The following is a 19,359-nucleotide window of genomic DNA, read 5'->3' as shown; positions in this document are numbered from 1 at the left end:
TCCAGTCTGGGCACTGGACCCAGATGACTCTGGAGGAGTGACTTGGCATAATTCCCCTTACTCAAATCTAATTCATGTGCTTGTCATGGCATCACCTCCCTGGTGCTATGGTCTTCTTTGAAAATGAAGGACAAGGGGCAGCTAGGTGGCGCAGTGGATAGAGCACTGGCCCTGGAGTCAGGAGTACCTGAGTTCAAATTCGGCCTCAGACACTTAATAATGACCTAGCTGTGTGGCCTTGGGCAAGCCACTTAACCCCATTTGCTTTGCAAAAAAAAAAAAAGGAAGCCTAGAGAACCCATAGACCTCAGTCTACCTTTCTACCTCAAACTAGGAAAGGTTGCTTTAGATAATCATAATATAAGCAAAGCCCACCTGGAATAACCATAGAATATATCTTAGATCTCCATAAAGAAGAAAAAGGACCCTCAACCCCACCATGTGAGACTAACAAAAATATATCTCAAGTATAAAATGAGTTTATTTCACTTAATAATATTTGTCCTTCATTTTTTTTAGGGTTTTTTTGCAAGGCAATGGGGTTAAGTGGCTTGCCCAAGGCCACGCAGCTAGGTCATTATTAAGTGTCTGAGGCCGAATTTGAACCCAGGTACTCCTGACTCCAGGGCCAGTGCTTCATCCACTGCGCCACCTAGCCGCCCCTCTTATAAATAATTTTAGTGATATTAATGAAGCATAGGACTTGAGACTGGAAGGTAGCCCAGCTGTCATTTAGTCAAATCCATATCAGAAAGGAATCCCCTGTAGATCCTGCTTGACAAGTGCTCATCCAGCTTCTTCTTGAAAGTCTTAGTCATTGAAAAGCTTACCCTCTCCAGAAGTGGGCCATTCCTTTCTGGATAGCTCTCAGTGTTAGGAAGGGTTTCGTGATTTCAGCTTCAATTGGTCTCTTTAGCTTCTACCCATTCCCTGGGCTCTTTGCTCTGAAGCTTCTTCCTTGGAGATCTTCAACCAAAGGTTGGATGGTAACTTGTGAGCATTCCTTTTCCGGTATTGGTTAGACTATGTGGCCCTGAGGTCCCTTCCAGCTTTCAAATTCTTGGATTATGTCATAATTTATGGATGATTAAATGTATTCCTTTGATCCTTGATCAAGAATATAACTTTCTAATTTTATATTTAATTACATGTTAAAATGTGATTGGACATTTTATTTCAATTTCACAATACTTATCACCAGAATGTAACTTTGGTCCCTCTTCTCTGCACTTTGAATAGTACTGAACTAGATGTCCTCAAGTACGGGCCACCCTTGGGCTTTTGGAGCATTTGTGCAACGGCTTTTCTATCCCAGCAGCAGCTTCTGCACCACAGTACAAGGATATACCAGACCAAAGCCTCTGAAAAGTCATTCAGACCAAAAAGTCATTAAGACCAAAAAAAGAGAACCTTGTCTGGTGGGTAAACCAGAGTCAGTGCTCCTGGGATAAGTGTAAGCCCATGAAGAGCTGAGATAGATGAGCAGTTGGAGGGCAGAGGAAAGGGAGACAAGATACTAGCCCAAAGGGCAGGGATTGCTGAAATGAAAAACTGTTATACAAAGCAAAGCTATCGGCATCGCTGAGGTTTCTTCAGAATAGGTGGTTCAGGATGCTAAACAGGTATGGAAGACTGCCTGGACTAGCTGTCACTGAGCTAGAAGTTATATGTGCCTCAAGTGGAGGGTGGGGAGAGAAGCCTGTGGTTAAATAAGATATTTTTTCCAATACCCATATCTTTTTTATACAACTGGCAACAACTTCCAAGAACCTTGAACAAGTGCTACAAACAGATTTTAAAATATCTGAAAGATGAACGATTATAACTTTAAACCAAACCAGAATAACTCTTTGGGAGACATCTCGTTTTACATATCCATTCCCTCTCCCTACCCTTTGGTTTTTGGGAGATTGCTGATGGTTTCTTTTAAAGTTCAATCCCAAAGGACCAGGCCTGGCTTTTAGGGTGTGGAGTTTTTGACAAAACTTCTGCTCTTTGTGCCTGAGGGTCAGGAAAGTATATAGACCTTTTTGGGTCAATTTTCTGACTCAGTTAAGCCTAGCTTCTCCTTCAGTTTGGTTTCTCTTTAAAAAGCTTGGAAACCATCTTGTTCTCAAGTTGTAAGGTTAAACATATTTGGTTAAGTAATTCCCATGGGTTTTAATCTGGCAGCCTCTCAGGTCTTGTAAGTGGAGAACTTGAAAGGCCTTTGGCCTAGTGGGCTCCACCATATTGGCCTGCTTCAAGATGCTGGCAGAGAGGTTCTACAGTGTTCCAAGTGCTGTGTAGTTTGAATCAGTGGCGGGCTTCAGGATTTCTAGTGATTTGAAAACACTGGAGTGGGGAAGTTTAATATCATCTTCTTTCTTTGCCAAATTTTTGGCCCCTTTGGACTTTCATGGAACTTATGGATTAGTGGCCACAAACACTGAATTGGATTCAAGTGACTATTTTGTCTAGAAAGGGTAGCACAGTTTTTCTAAATAAATCTCAGTCATGAACAGGGGACATCTCCTTTTAGTGATCTCCTTATTCAACTGATCTAGCTCTGGGGGCCATTTTTCTAGTAGGAAAGAAGGAGCTGAAACCATATTGACACAGTTCCTTCTCTGAAACGTCATCCTCCTTCTGGCACCTTTGTGCTCCACAGTGCCTAGATTGGATGTTGGCCAGTGTCTGACCAGTCCAAGTGAATCCCTTCAGCATCTGGGAAGTAGTTATGGTGTCATGTCAGAGTTCCTCCTCCCTGCTCCCCTTCCCTCTTATTCTCTCCCCTCCCCTTTCTTTTCTTCCTGTTCCCTTTCCCTATTCCCTCCTCCTTTTCTCCCTTCCCCTTCCTTACCCCCTTTGTTGTTGTTCAGTCATATCCCACTATTTGTGATCCCATTTGGGGTTTTCTTGGCAGGGATATTGGAGTGGTTTTTCCATTTCCTTCTCCAACTCTTTTTATAGATGATGAATCCAAGGCAAGCAGGGTGAAATGATTTGCCTGGAATCTCACAGCTAGGAAGTATCTGAAGTCAGATTTAAACTCAGGAAGATGAGCCTTCACTCTATCCATTGTGCCACTTCCTTCCCCAATTCCCTATTAGAAAAAATTCCAACCAGGCTTGATCCAGTGTCAGGGTGCTAAGTCTGAGCTGGGTGATCTGAACACTTTGATTCAGGTTGATGAGGTGTGCTGCTGTTTATTATCTTTCAGAGGCCTTCAGCCCTGCTCTGCAGGTTAGAAAGCTGGCTATGAATCTCAGGTGGGCCAATGCTTTGGACCTAATCATCCTGGACATCAGATGGTCTGTTCTTCTGAGAAGATGAAAAATTAATTAGGCACCCTCAGGCTCCAATCCTTTTACAGAGGTAGAACTGGGACTCTGAGGGGGAAATTCCCTTACCCTCAACTTATACAGAGAAAATAAGAAGCAGGAACCCCCTCCCCAACCTTCCCCACTGTTTACACTTAACACCATCTAGGAGTTTGGAATCCCTGGAGTTTGGGACTGAGATTGCCCATTACACCTTGCTGCTGTTGCTTGATGCCACAGGTCTCTGAAGACTAGAAGGGAAAAGCTTGATGATCAGAGTCAGGAAGATTTGGGAGCTAGTAGGGGATCTGGTTAGGAGTTTATCTTTGGATAGGGGGTAAAGGACATCCTGTGCCCTCACTAGTAATTGAGTGTACTATTAGTGTGCATCACCTTGGTCAAGGTGTTGGAAATGAAAAGGAGTTAATTAAAAACTGAGAAATTTAAGACAGTTACAGTTTTCACTGAAGGGGCCTTTAAATCAATTCTGGCATCATTAAAAAATCCATATTGTTTATTTTTCTATGATATTCATTTCTTTTTAAAAATTCATTAGTACCATTTAATTTTTATATCATCTTAATTTCCCAGTATGACCTTCCTTCTTCTCTCAGAGAACAATTCCATGTAACCAGGAAAAAAAACAGTCAACAAAACCATCCAAGTTCAACATCTATGCAGAGTTCCACACATGTAGTCCCCCATCTCTACAAAGAAGGGAGGGGATGTGCAGTCTCATATTCTGTCTTTTGAGCCAGGGTTTGGCTTTTATCATTTGACAAGCATTCAGTTTCAGTGTTTTAATTCTTTTCCTTTTCATTGTTACAGTCACTGAGTATATTGTTTTCCTGGTTCTCATTTCTCTTGCACCAGTTCATATAAGTCTTCTCTTGCTTTTCTGAATTCTTCATATTCTCATTTCTTACAGTGCAATACTAATCCATCATATTAATTTAGCATAATCTGTTGGACATTCTCCAACTGATGGACTTTTAATTGTTTCTACTACTGATGTAAATATTTCAGGGTACATGGGTCCTTTTTTGTTCTTTGACCTTGTTAAAGCATGCGTTTAGCAGTGGGATCTCTGGGCCAAAGGTTATAAACATTTTAGTCTCTTTTGTAGAAAAACTCCTCATTGCTTTCTGGAATGGTGGAACCAGTTCACTCACAGTTTGAACAACAATATGCTAATGTGTGCCACTCTTGTAGTAGGCTTTAATTTCAGTATAAGATAGTGCCTCCATCCTGGGCTGCAATAGTAGACCAGTTCATCCTGGATAACATCCACCATATTTATCTTCCTTGTTTATCACTCCACTGAGGTTCTTCAATTGTTCAGTCATTTCTGACCCTTCATGACTCCAAGAACCATAATATGCCAGGACTTTTTAATCCTCCACTCGTCCTCAAAATCTGTTGAGGCTCATGTTTATTGTTTTCCATGATACTAACTGTCCATTTTATCTGTCCCCTTTTTGACTTCAGCCTTCAGTCTTTCCTAACATCAGGGTCTTCCGATGAGTCCTGTCTTCTCATTATGTGGTTAAAGTATTTAAGCTTCAGCTTCAGTGTTTAACTTTTCAGGAATAGTCTGAATTAATTTTTTTTAAGAACTGATTGATTGGAGTTCCTTTTTTTTTTTTGAAAGGCAAATGGGGTTAAGTGGCTTGCCCATGGCCACACAGCTAGGTAATTTTTAAGTGTCTGAGACCAGATTTGAACCCAGGTACTCCTGACTCCAGGGCCGGTGCTTTATCCACTGTGCTACCTAGCCGCCCCTGGATTTCCTTGTTGACCAAGAAATTCTGAAAAGTCTTCTCTTCTATCACTGTTCAAAAGTGTTAATTCTGTGGCTCTCAGCTCACAGCCACATACAACTGGAAAAATCATAGCTGTGATTATATGGAACTTTGTCAGTAAGGTGATGTTTCAGCTTTTTACTATGCAGTTCAGATTTGCCATGGCTTTCCTTCCAAGGAAAATCTTTTAATTCCATGATTGCAGTTGATGTCTGCAATGATCTTTGACACTGACACTACTGCCATTTTTTCCTCCCCCAGAAAGTGATGGGACCAGTTGCCAAGATCTTGGGTTTCTTTAAGCTTTGATATTGAATCGTTTTTTATGCTCTTCTCTTTTATCCTCATTAAGAGACTTCTTAATTTCTCATCACTTTCTGTCATCAGAGTGGTATCATTTACATCTCTGAGATTATAGATATTTCTTTTGACCTATCTAGCCTTAACATTTTACATGTATGGCTATGTATATATTTACATTTACTTTAAGTGTAAAAGAGGATGATGGAGTCTTGTCATATTCCTTTTCTAATCTTAAAGCAATCCAGTTTCATTTTTGGTTCTAACTGTTGCTTCTTGATCTAACTGTTGCTTCTTGATCTACATACAGGTTCTTCAGGAGAAAAGTAAGATGATCTGATACTTCTATCTCCTTGAGAACTTGACACATTTTGTTGTGGTGTACCCAGTCAAAGACTTTAGTCAGTAAACCAGAAATAGATGTTTTTCTGGAAGTCCTTTGCTTTTATTTTTTTTTCATTATCTAGTGAATTTTGGCAATTTGGTTTCTAGTTCTCCTACCTCTTTGAAATCCAATCTGCTCAAAAACTAATGGTTCTTGATTGCCTACCAGATGAAGCCCAGACTCCTTAGTCTGGCATTTAAAACTCTTAATCTCCTTGCAGCCTACCTTTGTAGTTTTACTCCTTCCCTCTTATGTGTTCTGGACTCCAAATAGAACTATCCATTTCTCAGAGAGGTTCCACCTTTACTCATGCTATTCTCTATGGAGCCCCTTATTTTTGCTCCTTTTACCTATTTAAAGATTTAAATTTAAATCATCCATATAAATATTTAAAGCTTCTTAAAACCCACCTGACTCAAAAAGTTTTACCTAGAAAACTTTCCCTACCACTCTTGGTCATAGATGATCGTATTTACCTTAGAATTCTTGGAGGACTTTGCATGTAGTGATCTAATATAATAGAACTGTGTGTTTGGGTTTTTGTTTTTTATTTTCCTTTTTTTTATGCTGTGTGCACAGAAGTGTATTGGAGTGGAAAGAACTATATACTATTCATTGGAATCCATTGATGACCTCGGGCAGATCCTTAATCTCTCTTCAAAACTCAGTTTTTAATTTATAGGACTAATAGACTTTGTGAGAATAATACTTTGTAAATATATAAATGGAGCGGCTGCTACTGTCCACTCTGAGCAGAGGGACTGCAGGTTAGTGCTTCTGATTCCCTTCTGCAGCTTGCTTCTCCACAGTAGTGTGCCTTCCTCTCTCACCAGACCCTCCTACCCATCCCTTGGTCCTCACCATGCCCCCTAGGATTGGCCCATCAGCTTCCTCCTCTTCTGGGCCTCCCCACACAGCTCCTACCCTTATTTTCCTTTGGTCTTCCCCAGTTAGAATGGAAGCTCCTGGAGGGCAGGGGCTGCCTGCAGAAATGCTTGTTTCTGTCCTTTCTGTCCCTCACCTACAATTCTCCATTTTCTGTCTTTATGGCTTTGCAGACCCAAGGCCCATATCTGTATACTTGGCCTTTATCTTGGCCTCTTAGAAGCCCTCCTTTCCTTCAGAGTTCCAGATCCTGCTGGCCACAGGCACCTTCCCCATAGAGCTGTCTTAGATGTATTAGTTTATACACACACCATCTACCATGAGGGCAGGGGCTGGTTCGGTTCGGTCTAGGGCTTAGCTCAGGTCTGACAAACAGTAGGTACTTACTACATGTGAATGGAGTATAACCCCCAGGTCCAGCCCAGTGCTTGGCACCCGTAGGCCTTCCACAGTAAATGAAACAGTCCCTGTTTTCAAGAAGCTTCTCTTTCACTGAGGGAGTACCTCCTGTTTCATCCCAACACAGTTATGCCCAGGGATGGTCAGCCAATCTCTTGGTCTCAGTGTTTTGGCTGCCAGTGCCTGACCCTTCCTCTATGTTTTTCTTGGGTCAGAAGAGGAAGAAGGGGGGGTCTGTGAACTGGCCAGAGGTCTTGGTTTCAGGACCCCTCCGCCCCCCCTCCCCTTCAACGTCCTTTTGCTTGCTACCAGCCCACATTGTCAATCACCTGCCTGTCTTAGCCCTGCCTTAGCCAGCCTCAGAGTTCACCATTGAGGATACTATCTAGGGCACTAAGGTGGAGGAGCCCCTGAGCATTTTGGGGTTTGCCCTTCCCCCAGAGCTCCCTTTACACTTTACGGATTCCATCGAATCTGAATTTCTAAGAACAGAAAGACAATGAAGGGCTGGGTGGTGGGTTATATGTGACTAGCTAACTATCAGAAGTCTTACCTTGTGGGAAAGGAACTGTAGGTGTGTGTAATTGTGTTCCAGAAACATCTTAATTTGAAAGCAGGACTAATGTGATGTGCATGTTTCACATTTAAAATAGTGACTTGGATCATTTTTTTAAAAGGTGGTGGCTTCCCCAGCAGATGTCGCAGAAAAAGCAGACAGAATTATTACGATGCTGCCTACCAGCCAAAATGCATTAGAAGTATACACAGGACCTTCCGGGATTCTCAAGTATGTATCTGCTTCTCATGATGGACCTTTCAAATTCTTCCTTTGAACCTTTAACAACATATGTATTATGTTTTTCTATTCTTTTATTTTTGCAAAGCAGTGGAGGTTTAAGTGACTTGCCAAGGTCACACAGTTAAGTAAGTTTTAACTGTCTGAGGCTGCATTTGAACTCAGGTCCTTCTGACACCGGGGCAGGTGCTCTATCCACTGCACACCTAGCTGCCCCTTGTTTTTCTGTAGTTTTTTGGCAAGGCAATGGGGTAAAGTGGCTTGCCCAAGGCCACACAGCTAGGTAATTAGTGTCTGAGGCCGGATTTGAACTCAGGTATTCCTGACTCCAGGGCCAGTGCTCTATCTGCTGTGTCACCTAGCTGCCCCGTTTTTCTGTTTCTAGGGAGAATTCTGTTTCTAAGAAGAATTTTCTTGTTTTTTTGTTTATTTTGTTTTTTAACAGGAATATTAGTTTTACCACTCACTCCTCATACCTCCCTTTGGATGTTTTTGTTTTTATTTCTGTTGCATTAGCTCTTTTAAACGGTCTGCCTGCCACTGCTTACAAGGGGCACCTAGCTGGTGTGGTGGCTAGAGCACTGGCCTTGGAGTCAGGAGGACTAGAGTTCAAATCCAGACTCTGACAATTGACTCTCATTAGCTGTGTGACCTTGGGCAAGTCACTTCACCCCAATTCCCTCAAATTCAGGGTCATCTCCAGTCATCCTGATTCCTATCTGGCCACTGGACCCAGAAGGCTCTGGAGGACAAAGTGAGAATGGGGATTTAGCACAGCTCCCCTCACTCAAATTCAGTCCATATGCTTGTCATGGCATCTCCCCGATGTCATGGTCTTCTTTGAAAATGAAAGACAAACATTATTATTACAATTTAACATATCTTTTTTTTTAGTTTTTTTTTTTTTTTTTTTGCAAGGCAGTGGGGTTAAGTGGCTTGCCCAAGGCCACACAGCCAGGTAATTATTATGTGTCTGAGTCTGCATTTGAACTCTACTCCTGACTCCAGAGCTGGTGCTCTAGCCACTGTGCCATCTAGCCACCCCAATTTAACATAATATCTTTAAGCTTTCTTAATACCATTTATGTTTGAGAGGAAAGAAATTGTATGTAGTGATTGGACCATCACAGTTACTACTTATTGAGGGCTCATGGAAGACACATTTATAGGAAGCACTTATTCAAATAAAAATGAACAAATACTGTATGAACTATTGATTCAGGAGTTTGTCATGCTAGAATTCTGAACCCTTGACACTTCATATGTCCCATTTCCCCCTGGGTTGAGTGGTTCCTTGGGTGTCTTGCCACCATCAAAGGCCTGCAGCCACCCCTGAACTCACCCCTAAACATTTGAGGAAGAATTGAGGAATTTGTAACGAAGTCCAAGACTTGTGAATGAAATTAAAAAGTGGATATTTTTGATTAAAAAACAAGGTAAAATGTTTATTACATTCCTTTAAAAAATTGTTCTTACCTTGACGGACTTGCTCATTCCATCAGTGCAATAATCAGGCACAATTTGGGGCTCTCTGCGATGGAGAATACCATCTGTATCCAGAGAAAGAACTGTGGAGTTTGAACAAAGACCAAAGACTATTACCTTTAACCTAGGAAAAAACCCTGTTATCTTAGTATGTAATTCTGCTATATCACATACTATATGTTTCTTCCTTAAGGATATGATTACTCTCTCATCACATTCAAGTTAGATCAATGTATACCATGGAAACAATGAAAAGACTAACAGACTGCCTTCTATGGGGGGTGGGGGAGGGAAGGTTAGGGGAAAAAATTGTAATGCTCAAAATAAATAAATATTTAAAATGTTCTTACAACATATTTTAAAAAAATCCTAAAGATTGTGTTGAGTTACAGAGCAGATGTGCTTTGGAGAAGTTTATCAAACCAGATTTTGTGAATCAGATTTCATTTTCCTCGACTTACATTAAAATAATTGGATGTGAATTCTTAACAAAATCAGTTTGTATTCCTCAACCTATCCCATACTCCCTCTATCAGAGACTGTGGCCCTGAGCTAATGAGGGAAGGAAGGGACAAAGGCATCATAATATTGTCTTGTCATTCATAGTCTTGGAGCCATGGGAATTAACTGAAGAAGAGAAATGTTCTGTTTTTCTTTTTTGTTAGTGAGAACAGCTTGCACTCACTCCCATTACACTTGAAGCTTTCCCAAGTGGCATTTAAAAATGACAAATAAGATCGGATGGTATCCTTCCCATTAGAACTTGGATTAGCCCTATTTTACAGATGAGGAAACAGAGGCAGACAGAGGTGATTTTTTTGTTTTTTAAACTCTTGCCCAGGGCCCTCCAGTCAGTAAATGGCTGAGTCTGGAGTTGAACCCAGGGCTTCTGTGCCCTGTGGCACCCCCTAGTGGCCAACATAATCATAAGAGGAAGGTAATGATGGGAAGGATTTTTGTCTTATCCCTTTTTATGTTAACTTACCAAAGAGAACAAAAAAAAAAAATGATGACTCTCTATGGAATGCCCAGATTTATTTCTCTGCTGCTTTCTCTTTCAGCTAGTTGGTTTGATCATTATTTCAAAAAAGTTGCAATACCCAAAATAAAAGGGGGGGAATAGAGGATAGAGGGGGATAGAGACACTCTCCTCTTTCCCTTTCCCCCTCTTTCCCTCTCCCTTCCTTTTCCCTCTCCATCTCCCCTTTCTCTCTTCCCCCTCCAGCATTGTCTCTCCCTCTCTTTCCCTCCCTCAGTCCCTTTCTGTCTCTCACTCTGTCTTTCTATCATGTATAGTTTATTCAGGGAAACTGTAGATAGCAATGTGAAATTTGTCCAAGTGGTCTATAGAGGACAAAGAAGCTAGCTTGTGCCCCATTTATGCTCACTTTAGTTATGACTGTGGCATCTCACTTTTTTTTAAGCCAGCATCAGTGAGATTAATTTCTCCTATTGCTTTTGCAATTGAGAGTGGGAAAATGGCCTGTTTTGGGTAGTACCCTTTAATTTGACCTGATTTGACTTATCCTGCTTCATTGTTTTGGAATGATTGGCAAAAATGCTAATTCCATTATGTTTTTAATATGAATTATCTATTCAAAACAAAATAATAGACATTTTTATATTTTCCTTAGGAAGGTGAAGAAGGGCTCTTTATTAATAGATTCCAGTACAATTGACCCTGCTGTGTCAAAAGAGCTGGCAAAGGAAGCTGAAAAAATGGGAGCAGTTTTCATGGATAGCCCTGTTTCTGGTGGTGAGTAGTAGTTAAACTTAAGACACCTGCATGTCTGCCTGCCTCTCTGTCTGCCTGTTGCCTGCCTTTCTTCCTACCTTCCTTTCTTCCTGCTTGCCTGTCTGTCTGTCTGTCTGTCTGATCTGCCTGCCTGGCTTGCTTGCCTGCTTGTCTGTTGCTCTTGCTGCCTCTCTGTCTTCCTGTCTGCCTGCCTGCTTGCCATCTGTTTGTCTGTCTGTCTGCTTGCCTGCCTACCTGTTTGTTTACCTGCCTGCCTGCCTGCCTGTCTGTCTGCTGTTTTCTGGACTCTCTGCCTGTCTGTCTTCCTACCTGCCTGTCACCAACAGTTGCCCCTCCTGGCTTTAGAATAACTCAGGGCATCTGCTCTTACCCCTGCCCACCTTGTCTCAAGGATTGCTGTAGAAGTCTTAATTTCCCATACTGTTAATTTATGTAAAACAGCAGATTGCTATGCCCCCACTCTCCCACCCCTTGGTAGATTTATAAATGTAGATGACTGAAAGGCTATCCCAAATTTTGTTAATTATGCTATAAAATAATCCAGAACAGGAATAGGCTCATTGATGAGATCACTTGTAACAGCTAGTCTTCCCATCTTGGTGCATCTGCTTTTGTATGATTGGTATTTTTTATAATTTGACTACTTAGTAGTCATAATATCTTATAGTATCACTGCATTTATTGGAAAGTTAATGTAGTTTTTGTGAAATGAAAAATTAAAAAAGTAATCAATTAAGGAATTTTGAAGTTGTCTTGATTTTTGTTAACTGACTTTTAGGTATACAGCTTAGTAATTTATGTAAAATACATAATTTTGGACTGATTCCATTCCCTTTTCCTTTCCATTTACATCTATAATACCTTAGTTCGGGGCCTCTTCCTTTTTTTAATATTGTTTTCTATTTACATGTAAAGATAGTTTTCAACATTCATTTTTTTTTTGCAAGATCCTGAGTTGCGCATTTTTCTACTCCTTTTCTTCCTTTCTCCCATGACAGCAAGTAATCTGATATAGCTTAAACATATACAGTCATGTTAAACATATTTCCATGTTTGTCATTGTATGAAAAAAGAATCAGAACAAAAGGGAAAAGATCTTGAGAAAGAAAAAAACAAATTAAGATAAGTGAAATAGTCTGCTTTGGTCTACATTCAGATAGCAGAGTTTTTCTTTATGAATGACATTTTCCATCACAGATCTCTTGGAATTGTTCTTGATCATTGTATTGCCAAGAGCTAAATCTATCATAGTTATCATTGCAAAGTGGCATCTAGTGTGTACTCTGTTCTGTTGCTCATTTTACTCAGCATCAGTTTGTAGAAACCTTTCTAGGTTTTTCTGAAATCTGCCTGCTCCTGATTTCTTTCCTTTTTTTTGGTTTTGTTTTGTTTTGGTTTTTGCAAGGCATTGGGGTTAAGTGACTTGCCCAGAGTCACCAGCTGAGTAAGTATTAGGTGTCTGAGGCCGACTTTGAACTCAGGTCCTCCTGACTTCAGGGCTGGTGCTCTATCTACTGTGCCACCTAGCTGCCCTGTACTCATGATTTCTTACAAAACAGTAGTGTTCCTTCACATTCATATACCATAACTTGTTCAGCCATTCCTCAGTTGTTGGACATCCCCTTAACTTTCAGTTCTTAGCTACTACAAAAACGAGCTGCTATGAATGTTTTTTTCACATGTGGATCTTTTTTCCTTTTTAATTATTCCTTTGCGATATAGATCTAACAGTGGCATTGCGGGATCAAAGGGTAGTTTGAGTGCCCTTCTGGGCAGAGTTTCAGATTGCTGTCCAGAATGGTTGGCTGGCCTCTTCACTTTTTGTCTGGTCTGTCTCTGCCTCTAATTTCTTATCACTCTAGTCTGTCCACAAAAGGACCAGACTAGGGCCTGGATCCTGTGATGTTTGTGGTACAGTAACTTCCAGATGAGGAAATGCCCTCTGTGAATATTGGTTGGCACACTCTGCAACTTATGGCTTAGAGCCCTGAGAAATTAGCTGACTTCTCTGAGGTCACGCAGTCAGCCAGGTTCAAATCGACCTTCACCTCGAGCTTTCTGGGCTCCAGGGCCAGGTAACCCTTCATCCCTCATGTATCTGCCAAATAATACGGGACTGACCATATCCCTTGGTCTCCAAGATATTCCTTGGTCCTTTGCTGCTCATGGGAATTAAATTTAGGTTTTCCCAAGCATTTAAGGGCACTGATCATCAGGCTCTTGTTTCTCATTGTTTTGCAGTGTGGGTTTTGCAGCCTTGTTTTCCACTTCTCCCTTTTATTTAACATACATTTCAGTTAAACTGAATTGGGCTATTTTCCAAACACATTCTTCCATGAGTTCATGAAGGCTGTCTCTCTCTCCTTCCTGGAGCTGAGTCCTGTGGCAGCCCTTTGTCAAGATCGCTTCTGTTCAGTCCATTTGAGGACTTCAGAGTCTGAGGGGAGTAGAGCCTCATTGACCATCCAGTCCAGCCCGCCCTAGGCCTAGAATCCCCTGTACAACATACCAGTCTCTGCGTAAGGACCTCCAGGGAGGGCTTGTCTGTTACCTCCAAGGACTGGCTAGTTTTACTTTTGGGGGACATCACATTGTTAGGGAGCCTCCATCTTATACTTGTCATCATCTGTTCCCTTACTCCTTGTTCTGGCCCCCCCCGGGACTAAGCAGAAAATGTGGAATCTCTCACATGATGGCCTTTTTAATATTTGAAGACATTTATTACATCTCTCAAAGGCTTCTCTTGTTTAGAGTAATTATACCCAGTTCCTTCTACCAGTCTTTGTACCTTTTTGATTTGCCTGGTTGCTTTGCTTGGAACTATGTCCATTTTGTCAGTGCCCATCCTAGAGTATCATTCAGACAGTTTAGAACTCACCAGAATGCATCATAGAACTTGGGTCTCTTCAAGCCAATGGAATGTCAGCTTCTGGAGGACATTCCTGTCTTCAGGGTCTGGCACAAAGTAGACACCTAATAAATTCTTGTTGCTTGACCACCTGGTTAAGGATATCTTATCCGAAGGATAACTTGAGACTCTTGGTTAAATGCTTGGCTGATATTTAAACATAATCTGATTACAGCTATTCCCTGATCAACTGGTCTAATAGCCTTGTAGAAAAAAGGGAAGTGACTTAGCTTAGCATGATTTAAAAACGTTTTATTGCTGCCCTGTTTCTCCCCTACAACTTTCCCTGCCCAACGAAACCATCTTCAGGAACAAAACAGGTTCAATCTTGGTCACACCTGAAAGTGTCTGTGCTGTTCTGCCCTTGAAGACTACCTCCTCTCTATCAAGAGCCAACCTTGTTGTCAGCCTGACTGCCTTTCTGCGAAGCCTCTTCTCATGATCTATTCTGGCATTTTATTAGAACTCAAGTTCATTGGCATGGAGTTGACAGGTTCTATTCTTTTACCTTTTTAAAAATGGGGACCAGTTCTGAGCATCCGCTGCTCTTTCCCACCAGTCAGCCTATCTACACACATTTCTAATGTGTCCCTACTGCCCAGGGATGTCGTTGGGTCTTGCACAGGACCTGTGAGAATAGCATGGTTTGATTTTGTCCTCGTACCCTCAGTACCTCTCAGGGCATTGCCCAGCGCTACATGCTTGCCAATTGATTGAGTGGAGTCTCAGCCCTCTTTACCTGTCTCCTTCCCAGTTCAGGGATAGAAGAGAAAGATCCAGTGAGGTCTGTGGCCTTCTCCTTGGCTCCTGACATCCCCATCTTATCTGTCCATTGTATAGGTTAAAGAAATTCGTGTTGAACAAAACAACAAAAAGGGACTTGATTAAGACATGGTGTCCTGAATGACTGACTGGGCACTCCAGGTGGCATGAGTTGAGGAAAGACCCATTTTCTCCTGGCCTTAACTATAATAAGCATTATCCCTAAGTCAGCAGGACCCATTATTACATCGAGAGACTCTTAAATGCGTATATTTTATTTTATTTTTTTACTTAAAGATTTTTATTTGAGTTTTATAGTTTTTCCCCCTAATCTTACTTCCCTCCCCCACCCCCACAGAAGGCAGTTTGCCAGTCTTTACATTGTTTCCATGGTATACATTGATCCAAATTGAATGTGATGAGAGAGAAGTCATATCCTTAAAGAAGAAACATAAAGTATAAGAGATAGCAAGATCAGACAATGTCATGTATATTTTAGAAGCATTTCGTTGATGCCTTTCTCCTCTATGTAGTCTTTTCTCCTATGCTCCAGATTTGACTCCCACTTGTGACAAAGAAAAGCAAAACAAACATTGGATTTTGACAATTTGCTTATGCCCCTGATCTCTCCATTATGTGTGGAGGTAGGTTTTTATCCTCTCCTTTTCAGGACTTCATGGTTCAACTTCCTTTGGGTCCTTTTTCATTTAAGTTGTCCTAGTCCTTGTTCTTCATTTTCCATTTTGTTTCATTGTCTATTCGCCCCCTTTAATTACAGAGTAGGTACTTTGTTTTTGTTTTTATTTTTATTTATTTTTTTAGGGTTTTTTTTGCAAGGCAAATGGGGTTAAGTAGCTTGCCCAAGGCCACATAGCTAGGTAATTATTAAGTGTCTGAGACCGGATTTGAACCCAGGTACTCCTGACTCCAAGGCCGGTGCTTTATCCACTACGCCACCTAGCCGCCCCAAAGTAGGTACTTTGGAAAACTAAAAAGAAGGTATTAGAAATTCATGTTAGTCCACATTATTCCATATGGTCGGATAACAGTGGTTGCCAGTAATCCTTAGGGTAGGTATAGATGCCATCCTCAGTATTGGCACACCTTCCATAGAACCAGCCCTTAGCCTGCACATTCCTTTTTTATCCAGTGGGAATCAGCCAAGTTTTATCTCAAATTTTCCACAAAGGATTTAACAGACATTTAGGAGATTTTCTTCTTCTTGCTCTATTTACATTGTAAGAATATCATTGGCTCACTCAGTTGGTTCTCTTCTGTTCTGAGTGTGGCTGTTCCCCACTTTATTTTTCAGTCTAAATTTCCTCAGAGATGGCTTTCATGTTGGCTATTCCAGGCAAGTCATGGAGGTGACCACATTGGTACCTGCTCCTACCCACCATGGCCCTTCCATCCTTGCTTGAATCACTTGCTGTCTTAGTTTGTGAACATTGTGTCCTGTAGTCTGGAGTTAGATAGCAACACTGGCAGACACACCACTAGGCTTATACTGTGTTCTAACCTGGGCCTCACTCCAGCCAGTTCCCTGCTAGATTGGATTTCACATTGAAACAAAAGGAGATGCAATAACTCATTTAACAGTTAGCAAAAAGATTTTTTTCTTTTTTTAGCTGCAGCAGAAGGATCTTTTAACAAGGCCAGGAATTGAAAGACTGCTTAGGTTGATTCAGCTGATTTTTGTCATTTCTCAGCTGGGTGACCTGCACCTGCCAGGTGCTTTCTCTGGATACTTCCTTGGACTCTGATGGACCTTTAAGTTTCCTGAGTCCACCAAGTCTCCAGAAAGTTCTGAATGCCTTTGAAGAATGAATGGCCCTGACTTGAAGAGAGTGGAGGGGCTAGGATTGGGCTCCTGCGCCTGTGTCCCATTATACAAGGGATGCTGGTGTTGTTAGGAAGAACTTGGGGTCATTAAAATTACTGAATGGTTTCTAAATGAAATCAAGCCAGATCTCTGCCTCAGTTTGTCCCCAATAATTATCCATCTGTTGTGCTTGTCCAAGACACTTTCATTGATGGACTAATTTGAGCTTCCCAGCTGGTTGTGTATTATAGTCTTGGCAGTCCACATTTTTCATCCATATTATTTTTTCATTGTGAATGGTTAGGCCAATTTCTTTTGCATTAATCTGGATTTTACCAAGGAAGCTTTGTAATAGTTAGGGACTTGTATATTAAGTTATGTTATCTTCAAAGACTGATAGAAAATTTTTTTTTCATTGAATCTCACGTTGGATACTTTCCATAATACCCACGGAAAACATATATACTTGATCCCTTGATTGTTCCTCGGATTCAGCAGATTGTTGATCACATCTGTAGACCTGCTGTCATGGAGAGTTTCACAGGAGAGACTTTGTCTGAAGAACCTGTGAAAGTGGAATTTTGCACAGATGAATGACATTTTTTTTAAAAAAATCAAAACATTTATTTCAGAATCTCATATTCACTTCATTTTTTAGTCAACTGTATAACCAAAAAAAGAAGTGAATTGCTATAGAAATTTCCCATAAAAGCCCTGAGTTTGAACCTAACCCCTCCCACTTACTGATTCTGGGACCATGGACAGCTCCCTGCCCTGGTCCTGGTTTCAATTTCTCCATCTGTAAGATGGGTAGTATGATATCTCCATGGTATCCACTTACAGGCTTGTTTTAAGGATCAGATGAGCTCATGTATGTAAAGAATTAGCTAAACCTGAAAGTTCTCTATGAATTAAGCTGCTGTTAACAGAGAGGCAGTCTGGGATAGTGCAGAGGGGGTGGGGGGTCAGACTCAAATAGAAATAGGGGCTACTAATTCTTATAGAAGGTTTCAAACAGGCCATATATCAACTTAGTTTTAAAATGTAATATTACCTATCCTTTTTGTTTTTTATTTTAAAAAATATTTTCCAATTACATTTTAATTTAGTTCCTGCCATAGATGGAATGTTGTGGGCCATGTGTTTGACCATTGCTGCTGTCATGGATAGAGCTGAAGATCTGGAATCAGGAACGCTTAGTTTCAGGTCTTGCCTCTGAAACTAGCTGGGTCCTCTTGGGGAAATCATTCCATTTTCTACATTTCTGATCACTCTTGAGATTATGAATTCTGTAAGTGTTCTAGGCTGTAAGTTGCAGTCTGTTTTGGGGAAGGTGTTTCTGTGCCAATGAAATAACAGATCTTTGAAGATGAATGTATTATTATTTTCATTTTGGTCTTCTCATCTTTGGTGGAGTTCAAATAGAAATGATCCTGGGACAAGTTGCCATACTATTATTTTTTAAATATAATGTTCTGTGGACTGTTAAACAGGTGGATAAATTAACTGCTTTTTAAACTGAGTAAAAATCCTGAGTTATCTTTGGACTCTCTGAAAGTATCTTTGGAACAATTCATCAGGAGAAAGGAGGATGGGGACAGCGTGATTTTAATATCTTCTGTGAAGTCTTCATCATCTGAAAGCTTTTTATTTTACATAGTTTGGACTCTGTTAACCTTTGGTGCAGGGACATGGGTCTGTCTGTGTGGTCAGGAGCAGCTCTGCCGGTCCAGTTTTAGGGCAGTTTCTTGGTTGATTCTGAAAGATGTTTCAAGGTCTGCAGTTGCGTAATGGGAATTTGTTTGGTTATAAAAGGTAACAGCAAGCTCCTCATACCTAAGTCTTGCCAGACACATTTTGCTTGGTATTTGGTATGTGCTCAGTTTTCAGAGTCTGCATTGATCAGTAAATTTTGTCTTCTTAAAGATAATCTGTAAGTTCTGTTGTTGATGTTATTATTTTATTTTTCAGAAGGCCTGGTTTGAATCTTTTTCTGTTTGCTACTTACGTGATTTCAAGTGCATCTCCCAAGTCTTTTCCTTTTCTTTTTTAACATGAAGAAAGTAGAAAAGATGATCACTAAGGTTCCTGCTCACTTTAAATCTAAAATTCTTGGTTCTGTCTCATTTTTAATAATATGATCTGGTGATTAGCAACTTTTTTTTTGTTTTGGTGAAAACATCACTTGAAATCCCTTCTTATGGAAACTTTCTCTCTTTTGAGACCTTTTTTAGAGGTACGTTGCACCATTTGCAGCAGCCTTCTGTTTACAGGTAGTTCCCTCCAGCCCCTCTGGTCTAACTCTACTTCTGGAGCTATTTTCCCTTCTATAAATAGCATTTCAGACTCCTAGGGCATAACAGACAAATGTGGTGGCGGAGAAATCCATTTTGAAAAAAAATATTATTTTCATTGATAATTTTTTTGTTTTAAAATCAACATTTGCAAATATGCAGTCAATTATCATTTTAAGTCTACATGTTGCTCTCTTTCCAGTTTTTGCTAAAAATGCTTTTGGAATTTTCTGGTTTACAGGTAAGTCTGACACAGTGCTGTCTTTAACAGCTTATTTTTGATGTTTTTTCATCTCTCTTCTCTGTAGTGTTTTGTAAATGACCTTGTCAATTAGTCAATAAATCTTCATCAACTTTGCTAAATGCTAGAAATTTAAAGGCAAAAGATAGTCCCTGCCCTCAGGTTTCACAGAACCTAATGGAGGACACAGTTTACAAATGAGTATGTATAAACAAGCTAGAT

General features: G+C 40.6%; 1 protein-coding gene across 2 annotated transcripts in view; it reads left to right on the top strand.

Annotated features, from left to right (window-relative positions):
* The window catches only part of HIBADH (3-hydroxyisobutyrate dehydrogenase), a 137,026-nt gene that overhangs the window by 14,789 nt on the left and 102,878 nt on the right, over positions 1–19,359 (top strand). For both annotated transcript variants that reach the window (XM_074195549.1, XM_074195550.1), the window contains exons 3-4: positions 7,751–7,860; positions 10,989–11,110. In XM_074195549.1, the coding sequence (XP_074051650.1) occupies positions 7,751–7,860; positions 10,989–11,110 (232 nt within the window). The remainder of the gene's footprint in view (positions 1–7,750; positions 7,861–10,988; positions 11,111–19,359) is intronic.

This window comes from Macrotis lagotis, chromosome 7, assembly GCF_037893015.1.
Source record: "Macrotis lagotis isolate mMagLag1 chromosome 7, bilby.v1.9.chrom.fasta, whole genome shotgun sequence".
NCBI classification, from domain to species: Eukaryota; Metazoa; Chordata; class Mammalia; order Peramelemorphia; family Peramelidae; genus Macrotis; species Macrotis lagotis.
The sequence above is the reverse complement of the archived record's forward strand: the minus strand, read 5'-3'. Positions and strand labels throughout refer to the sequence as shown.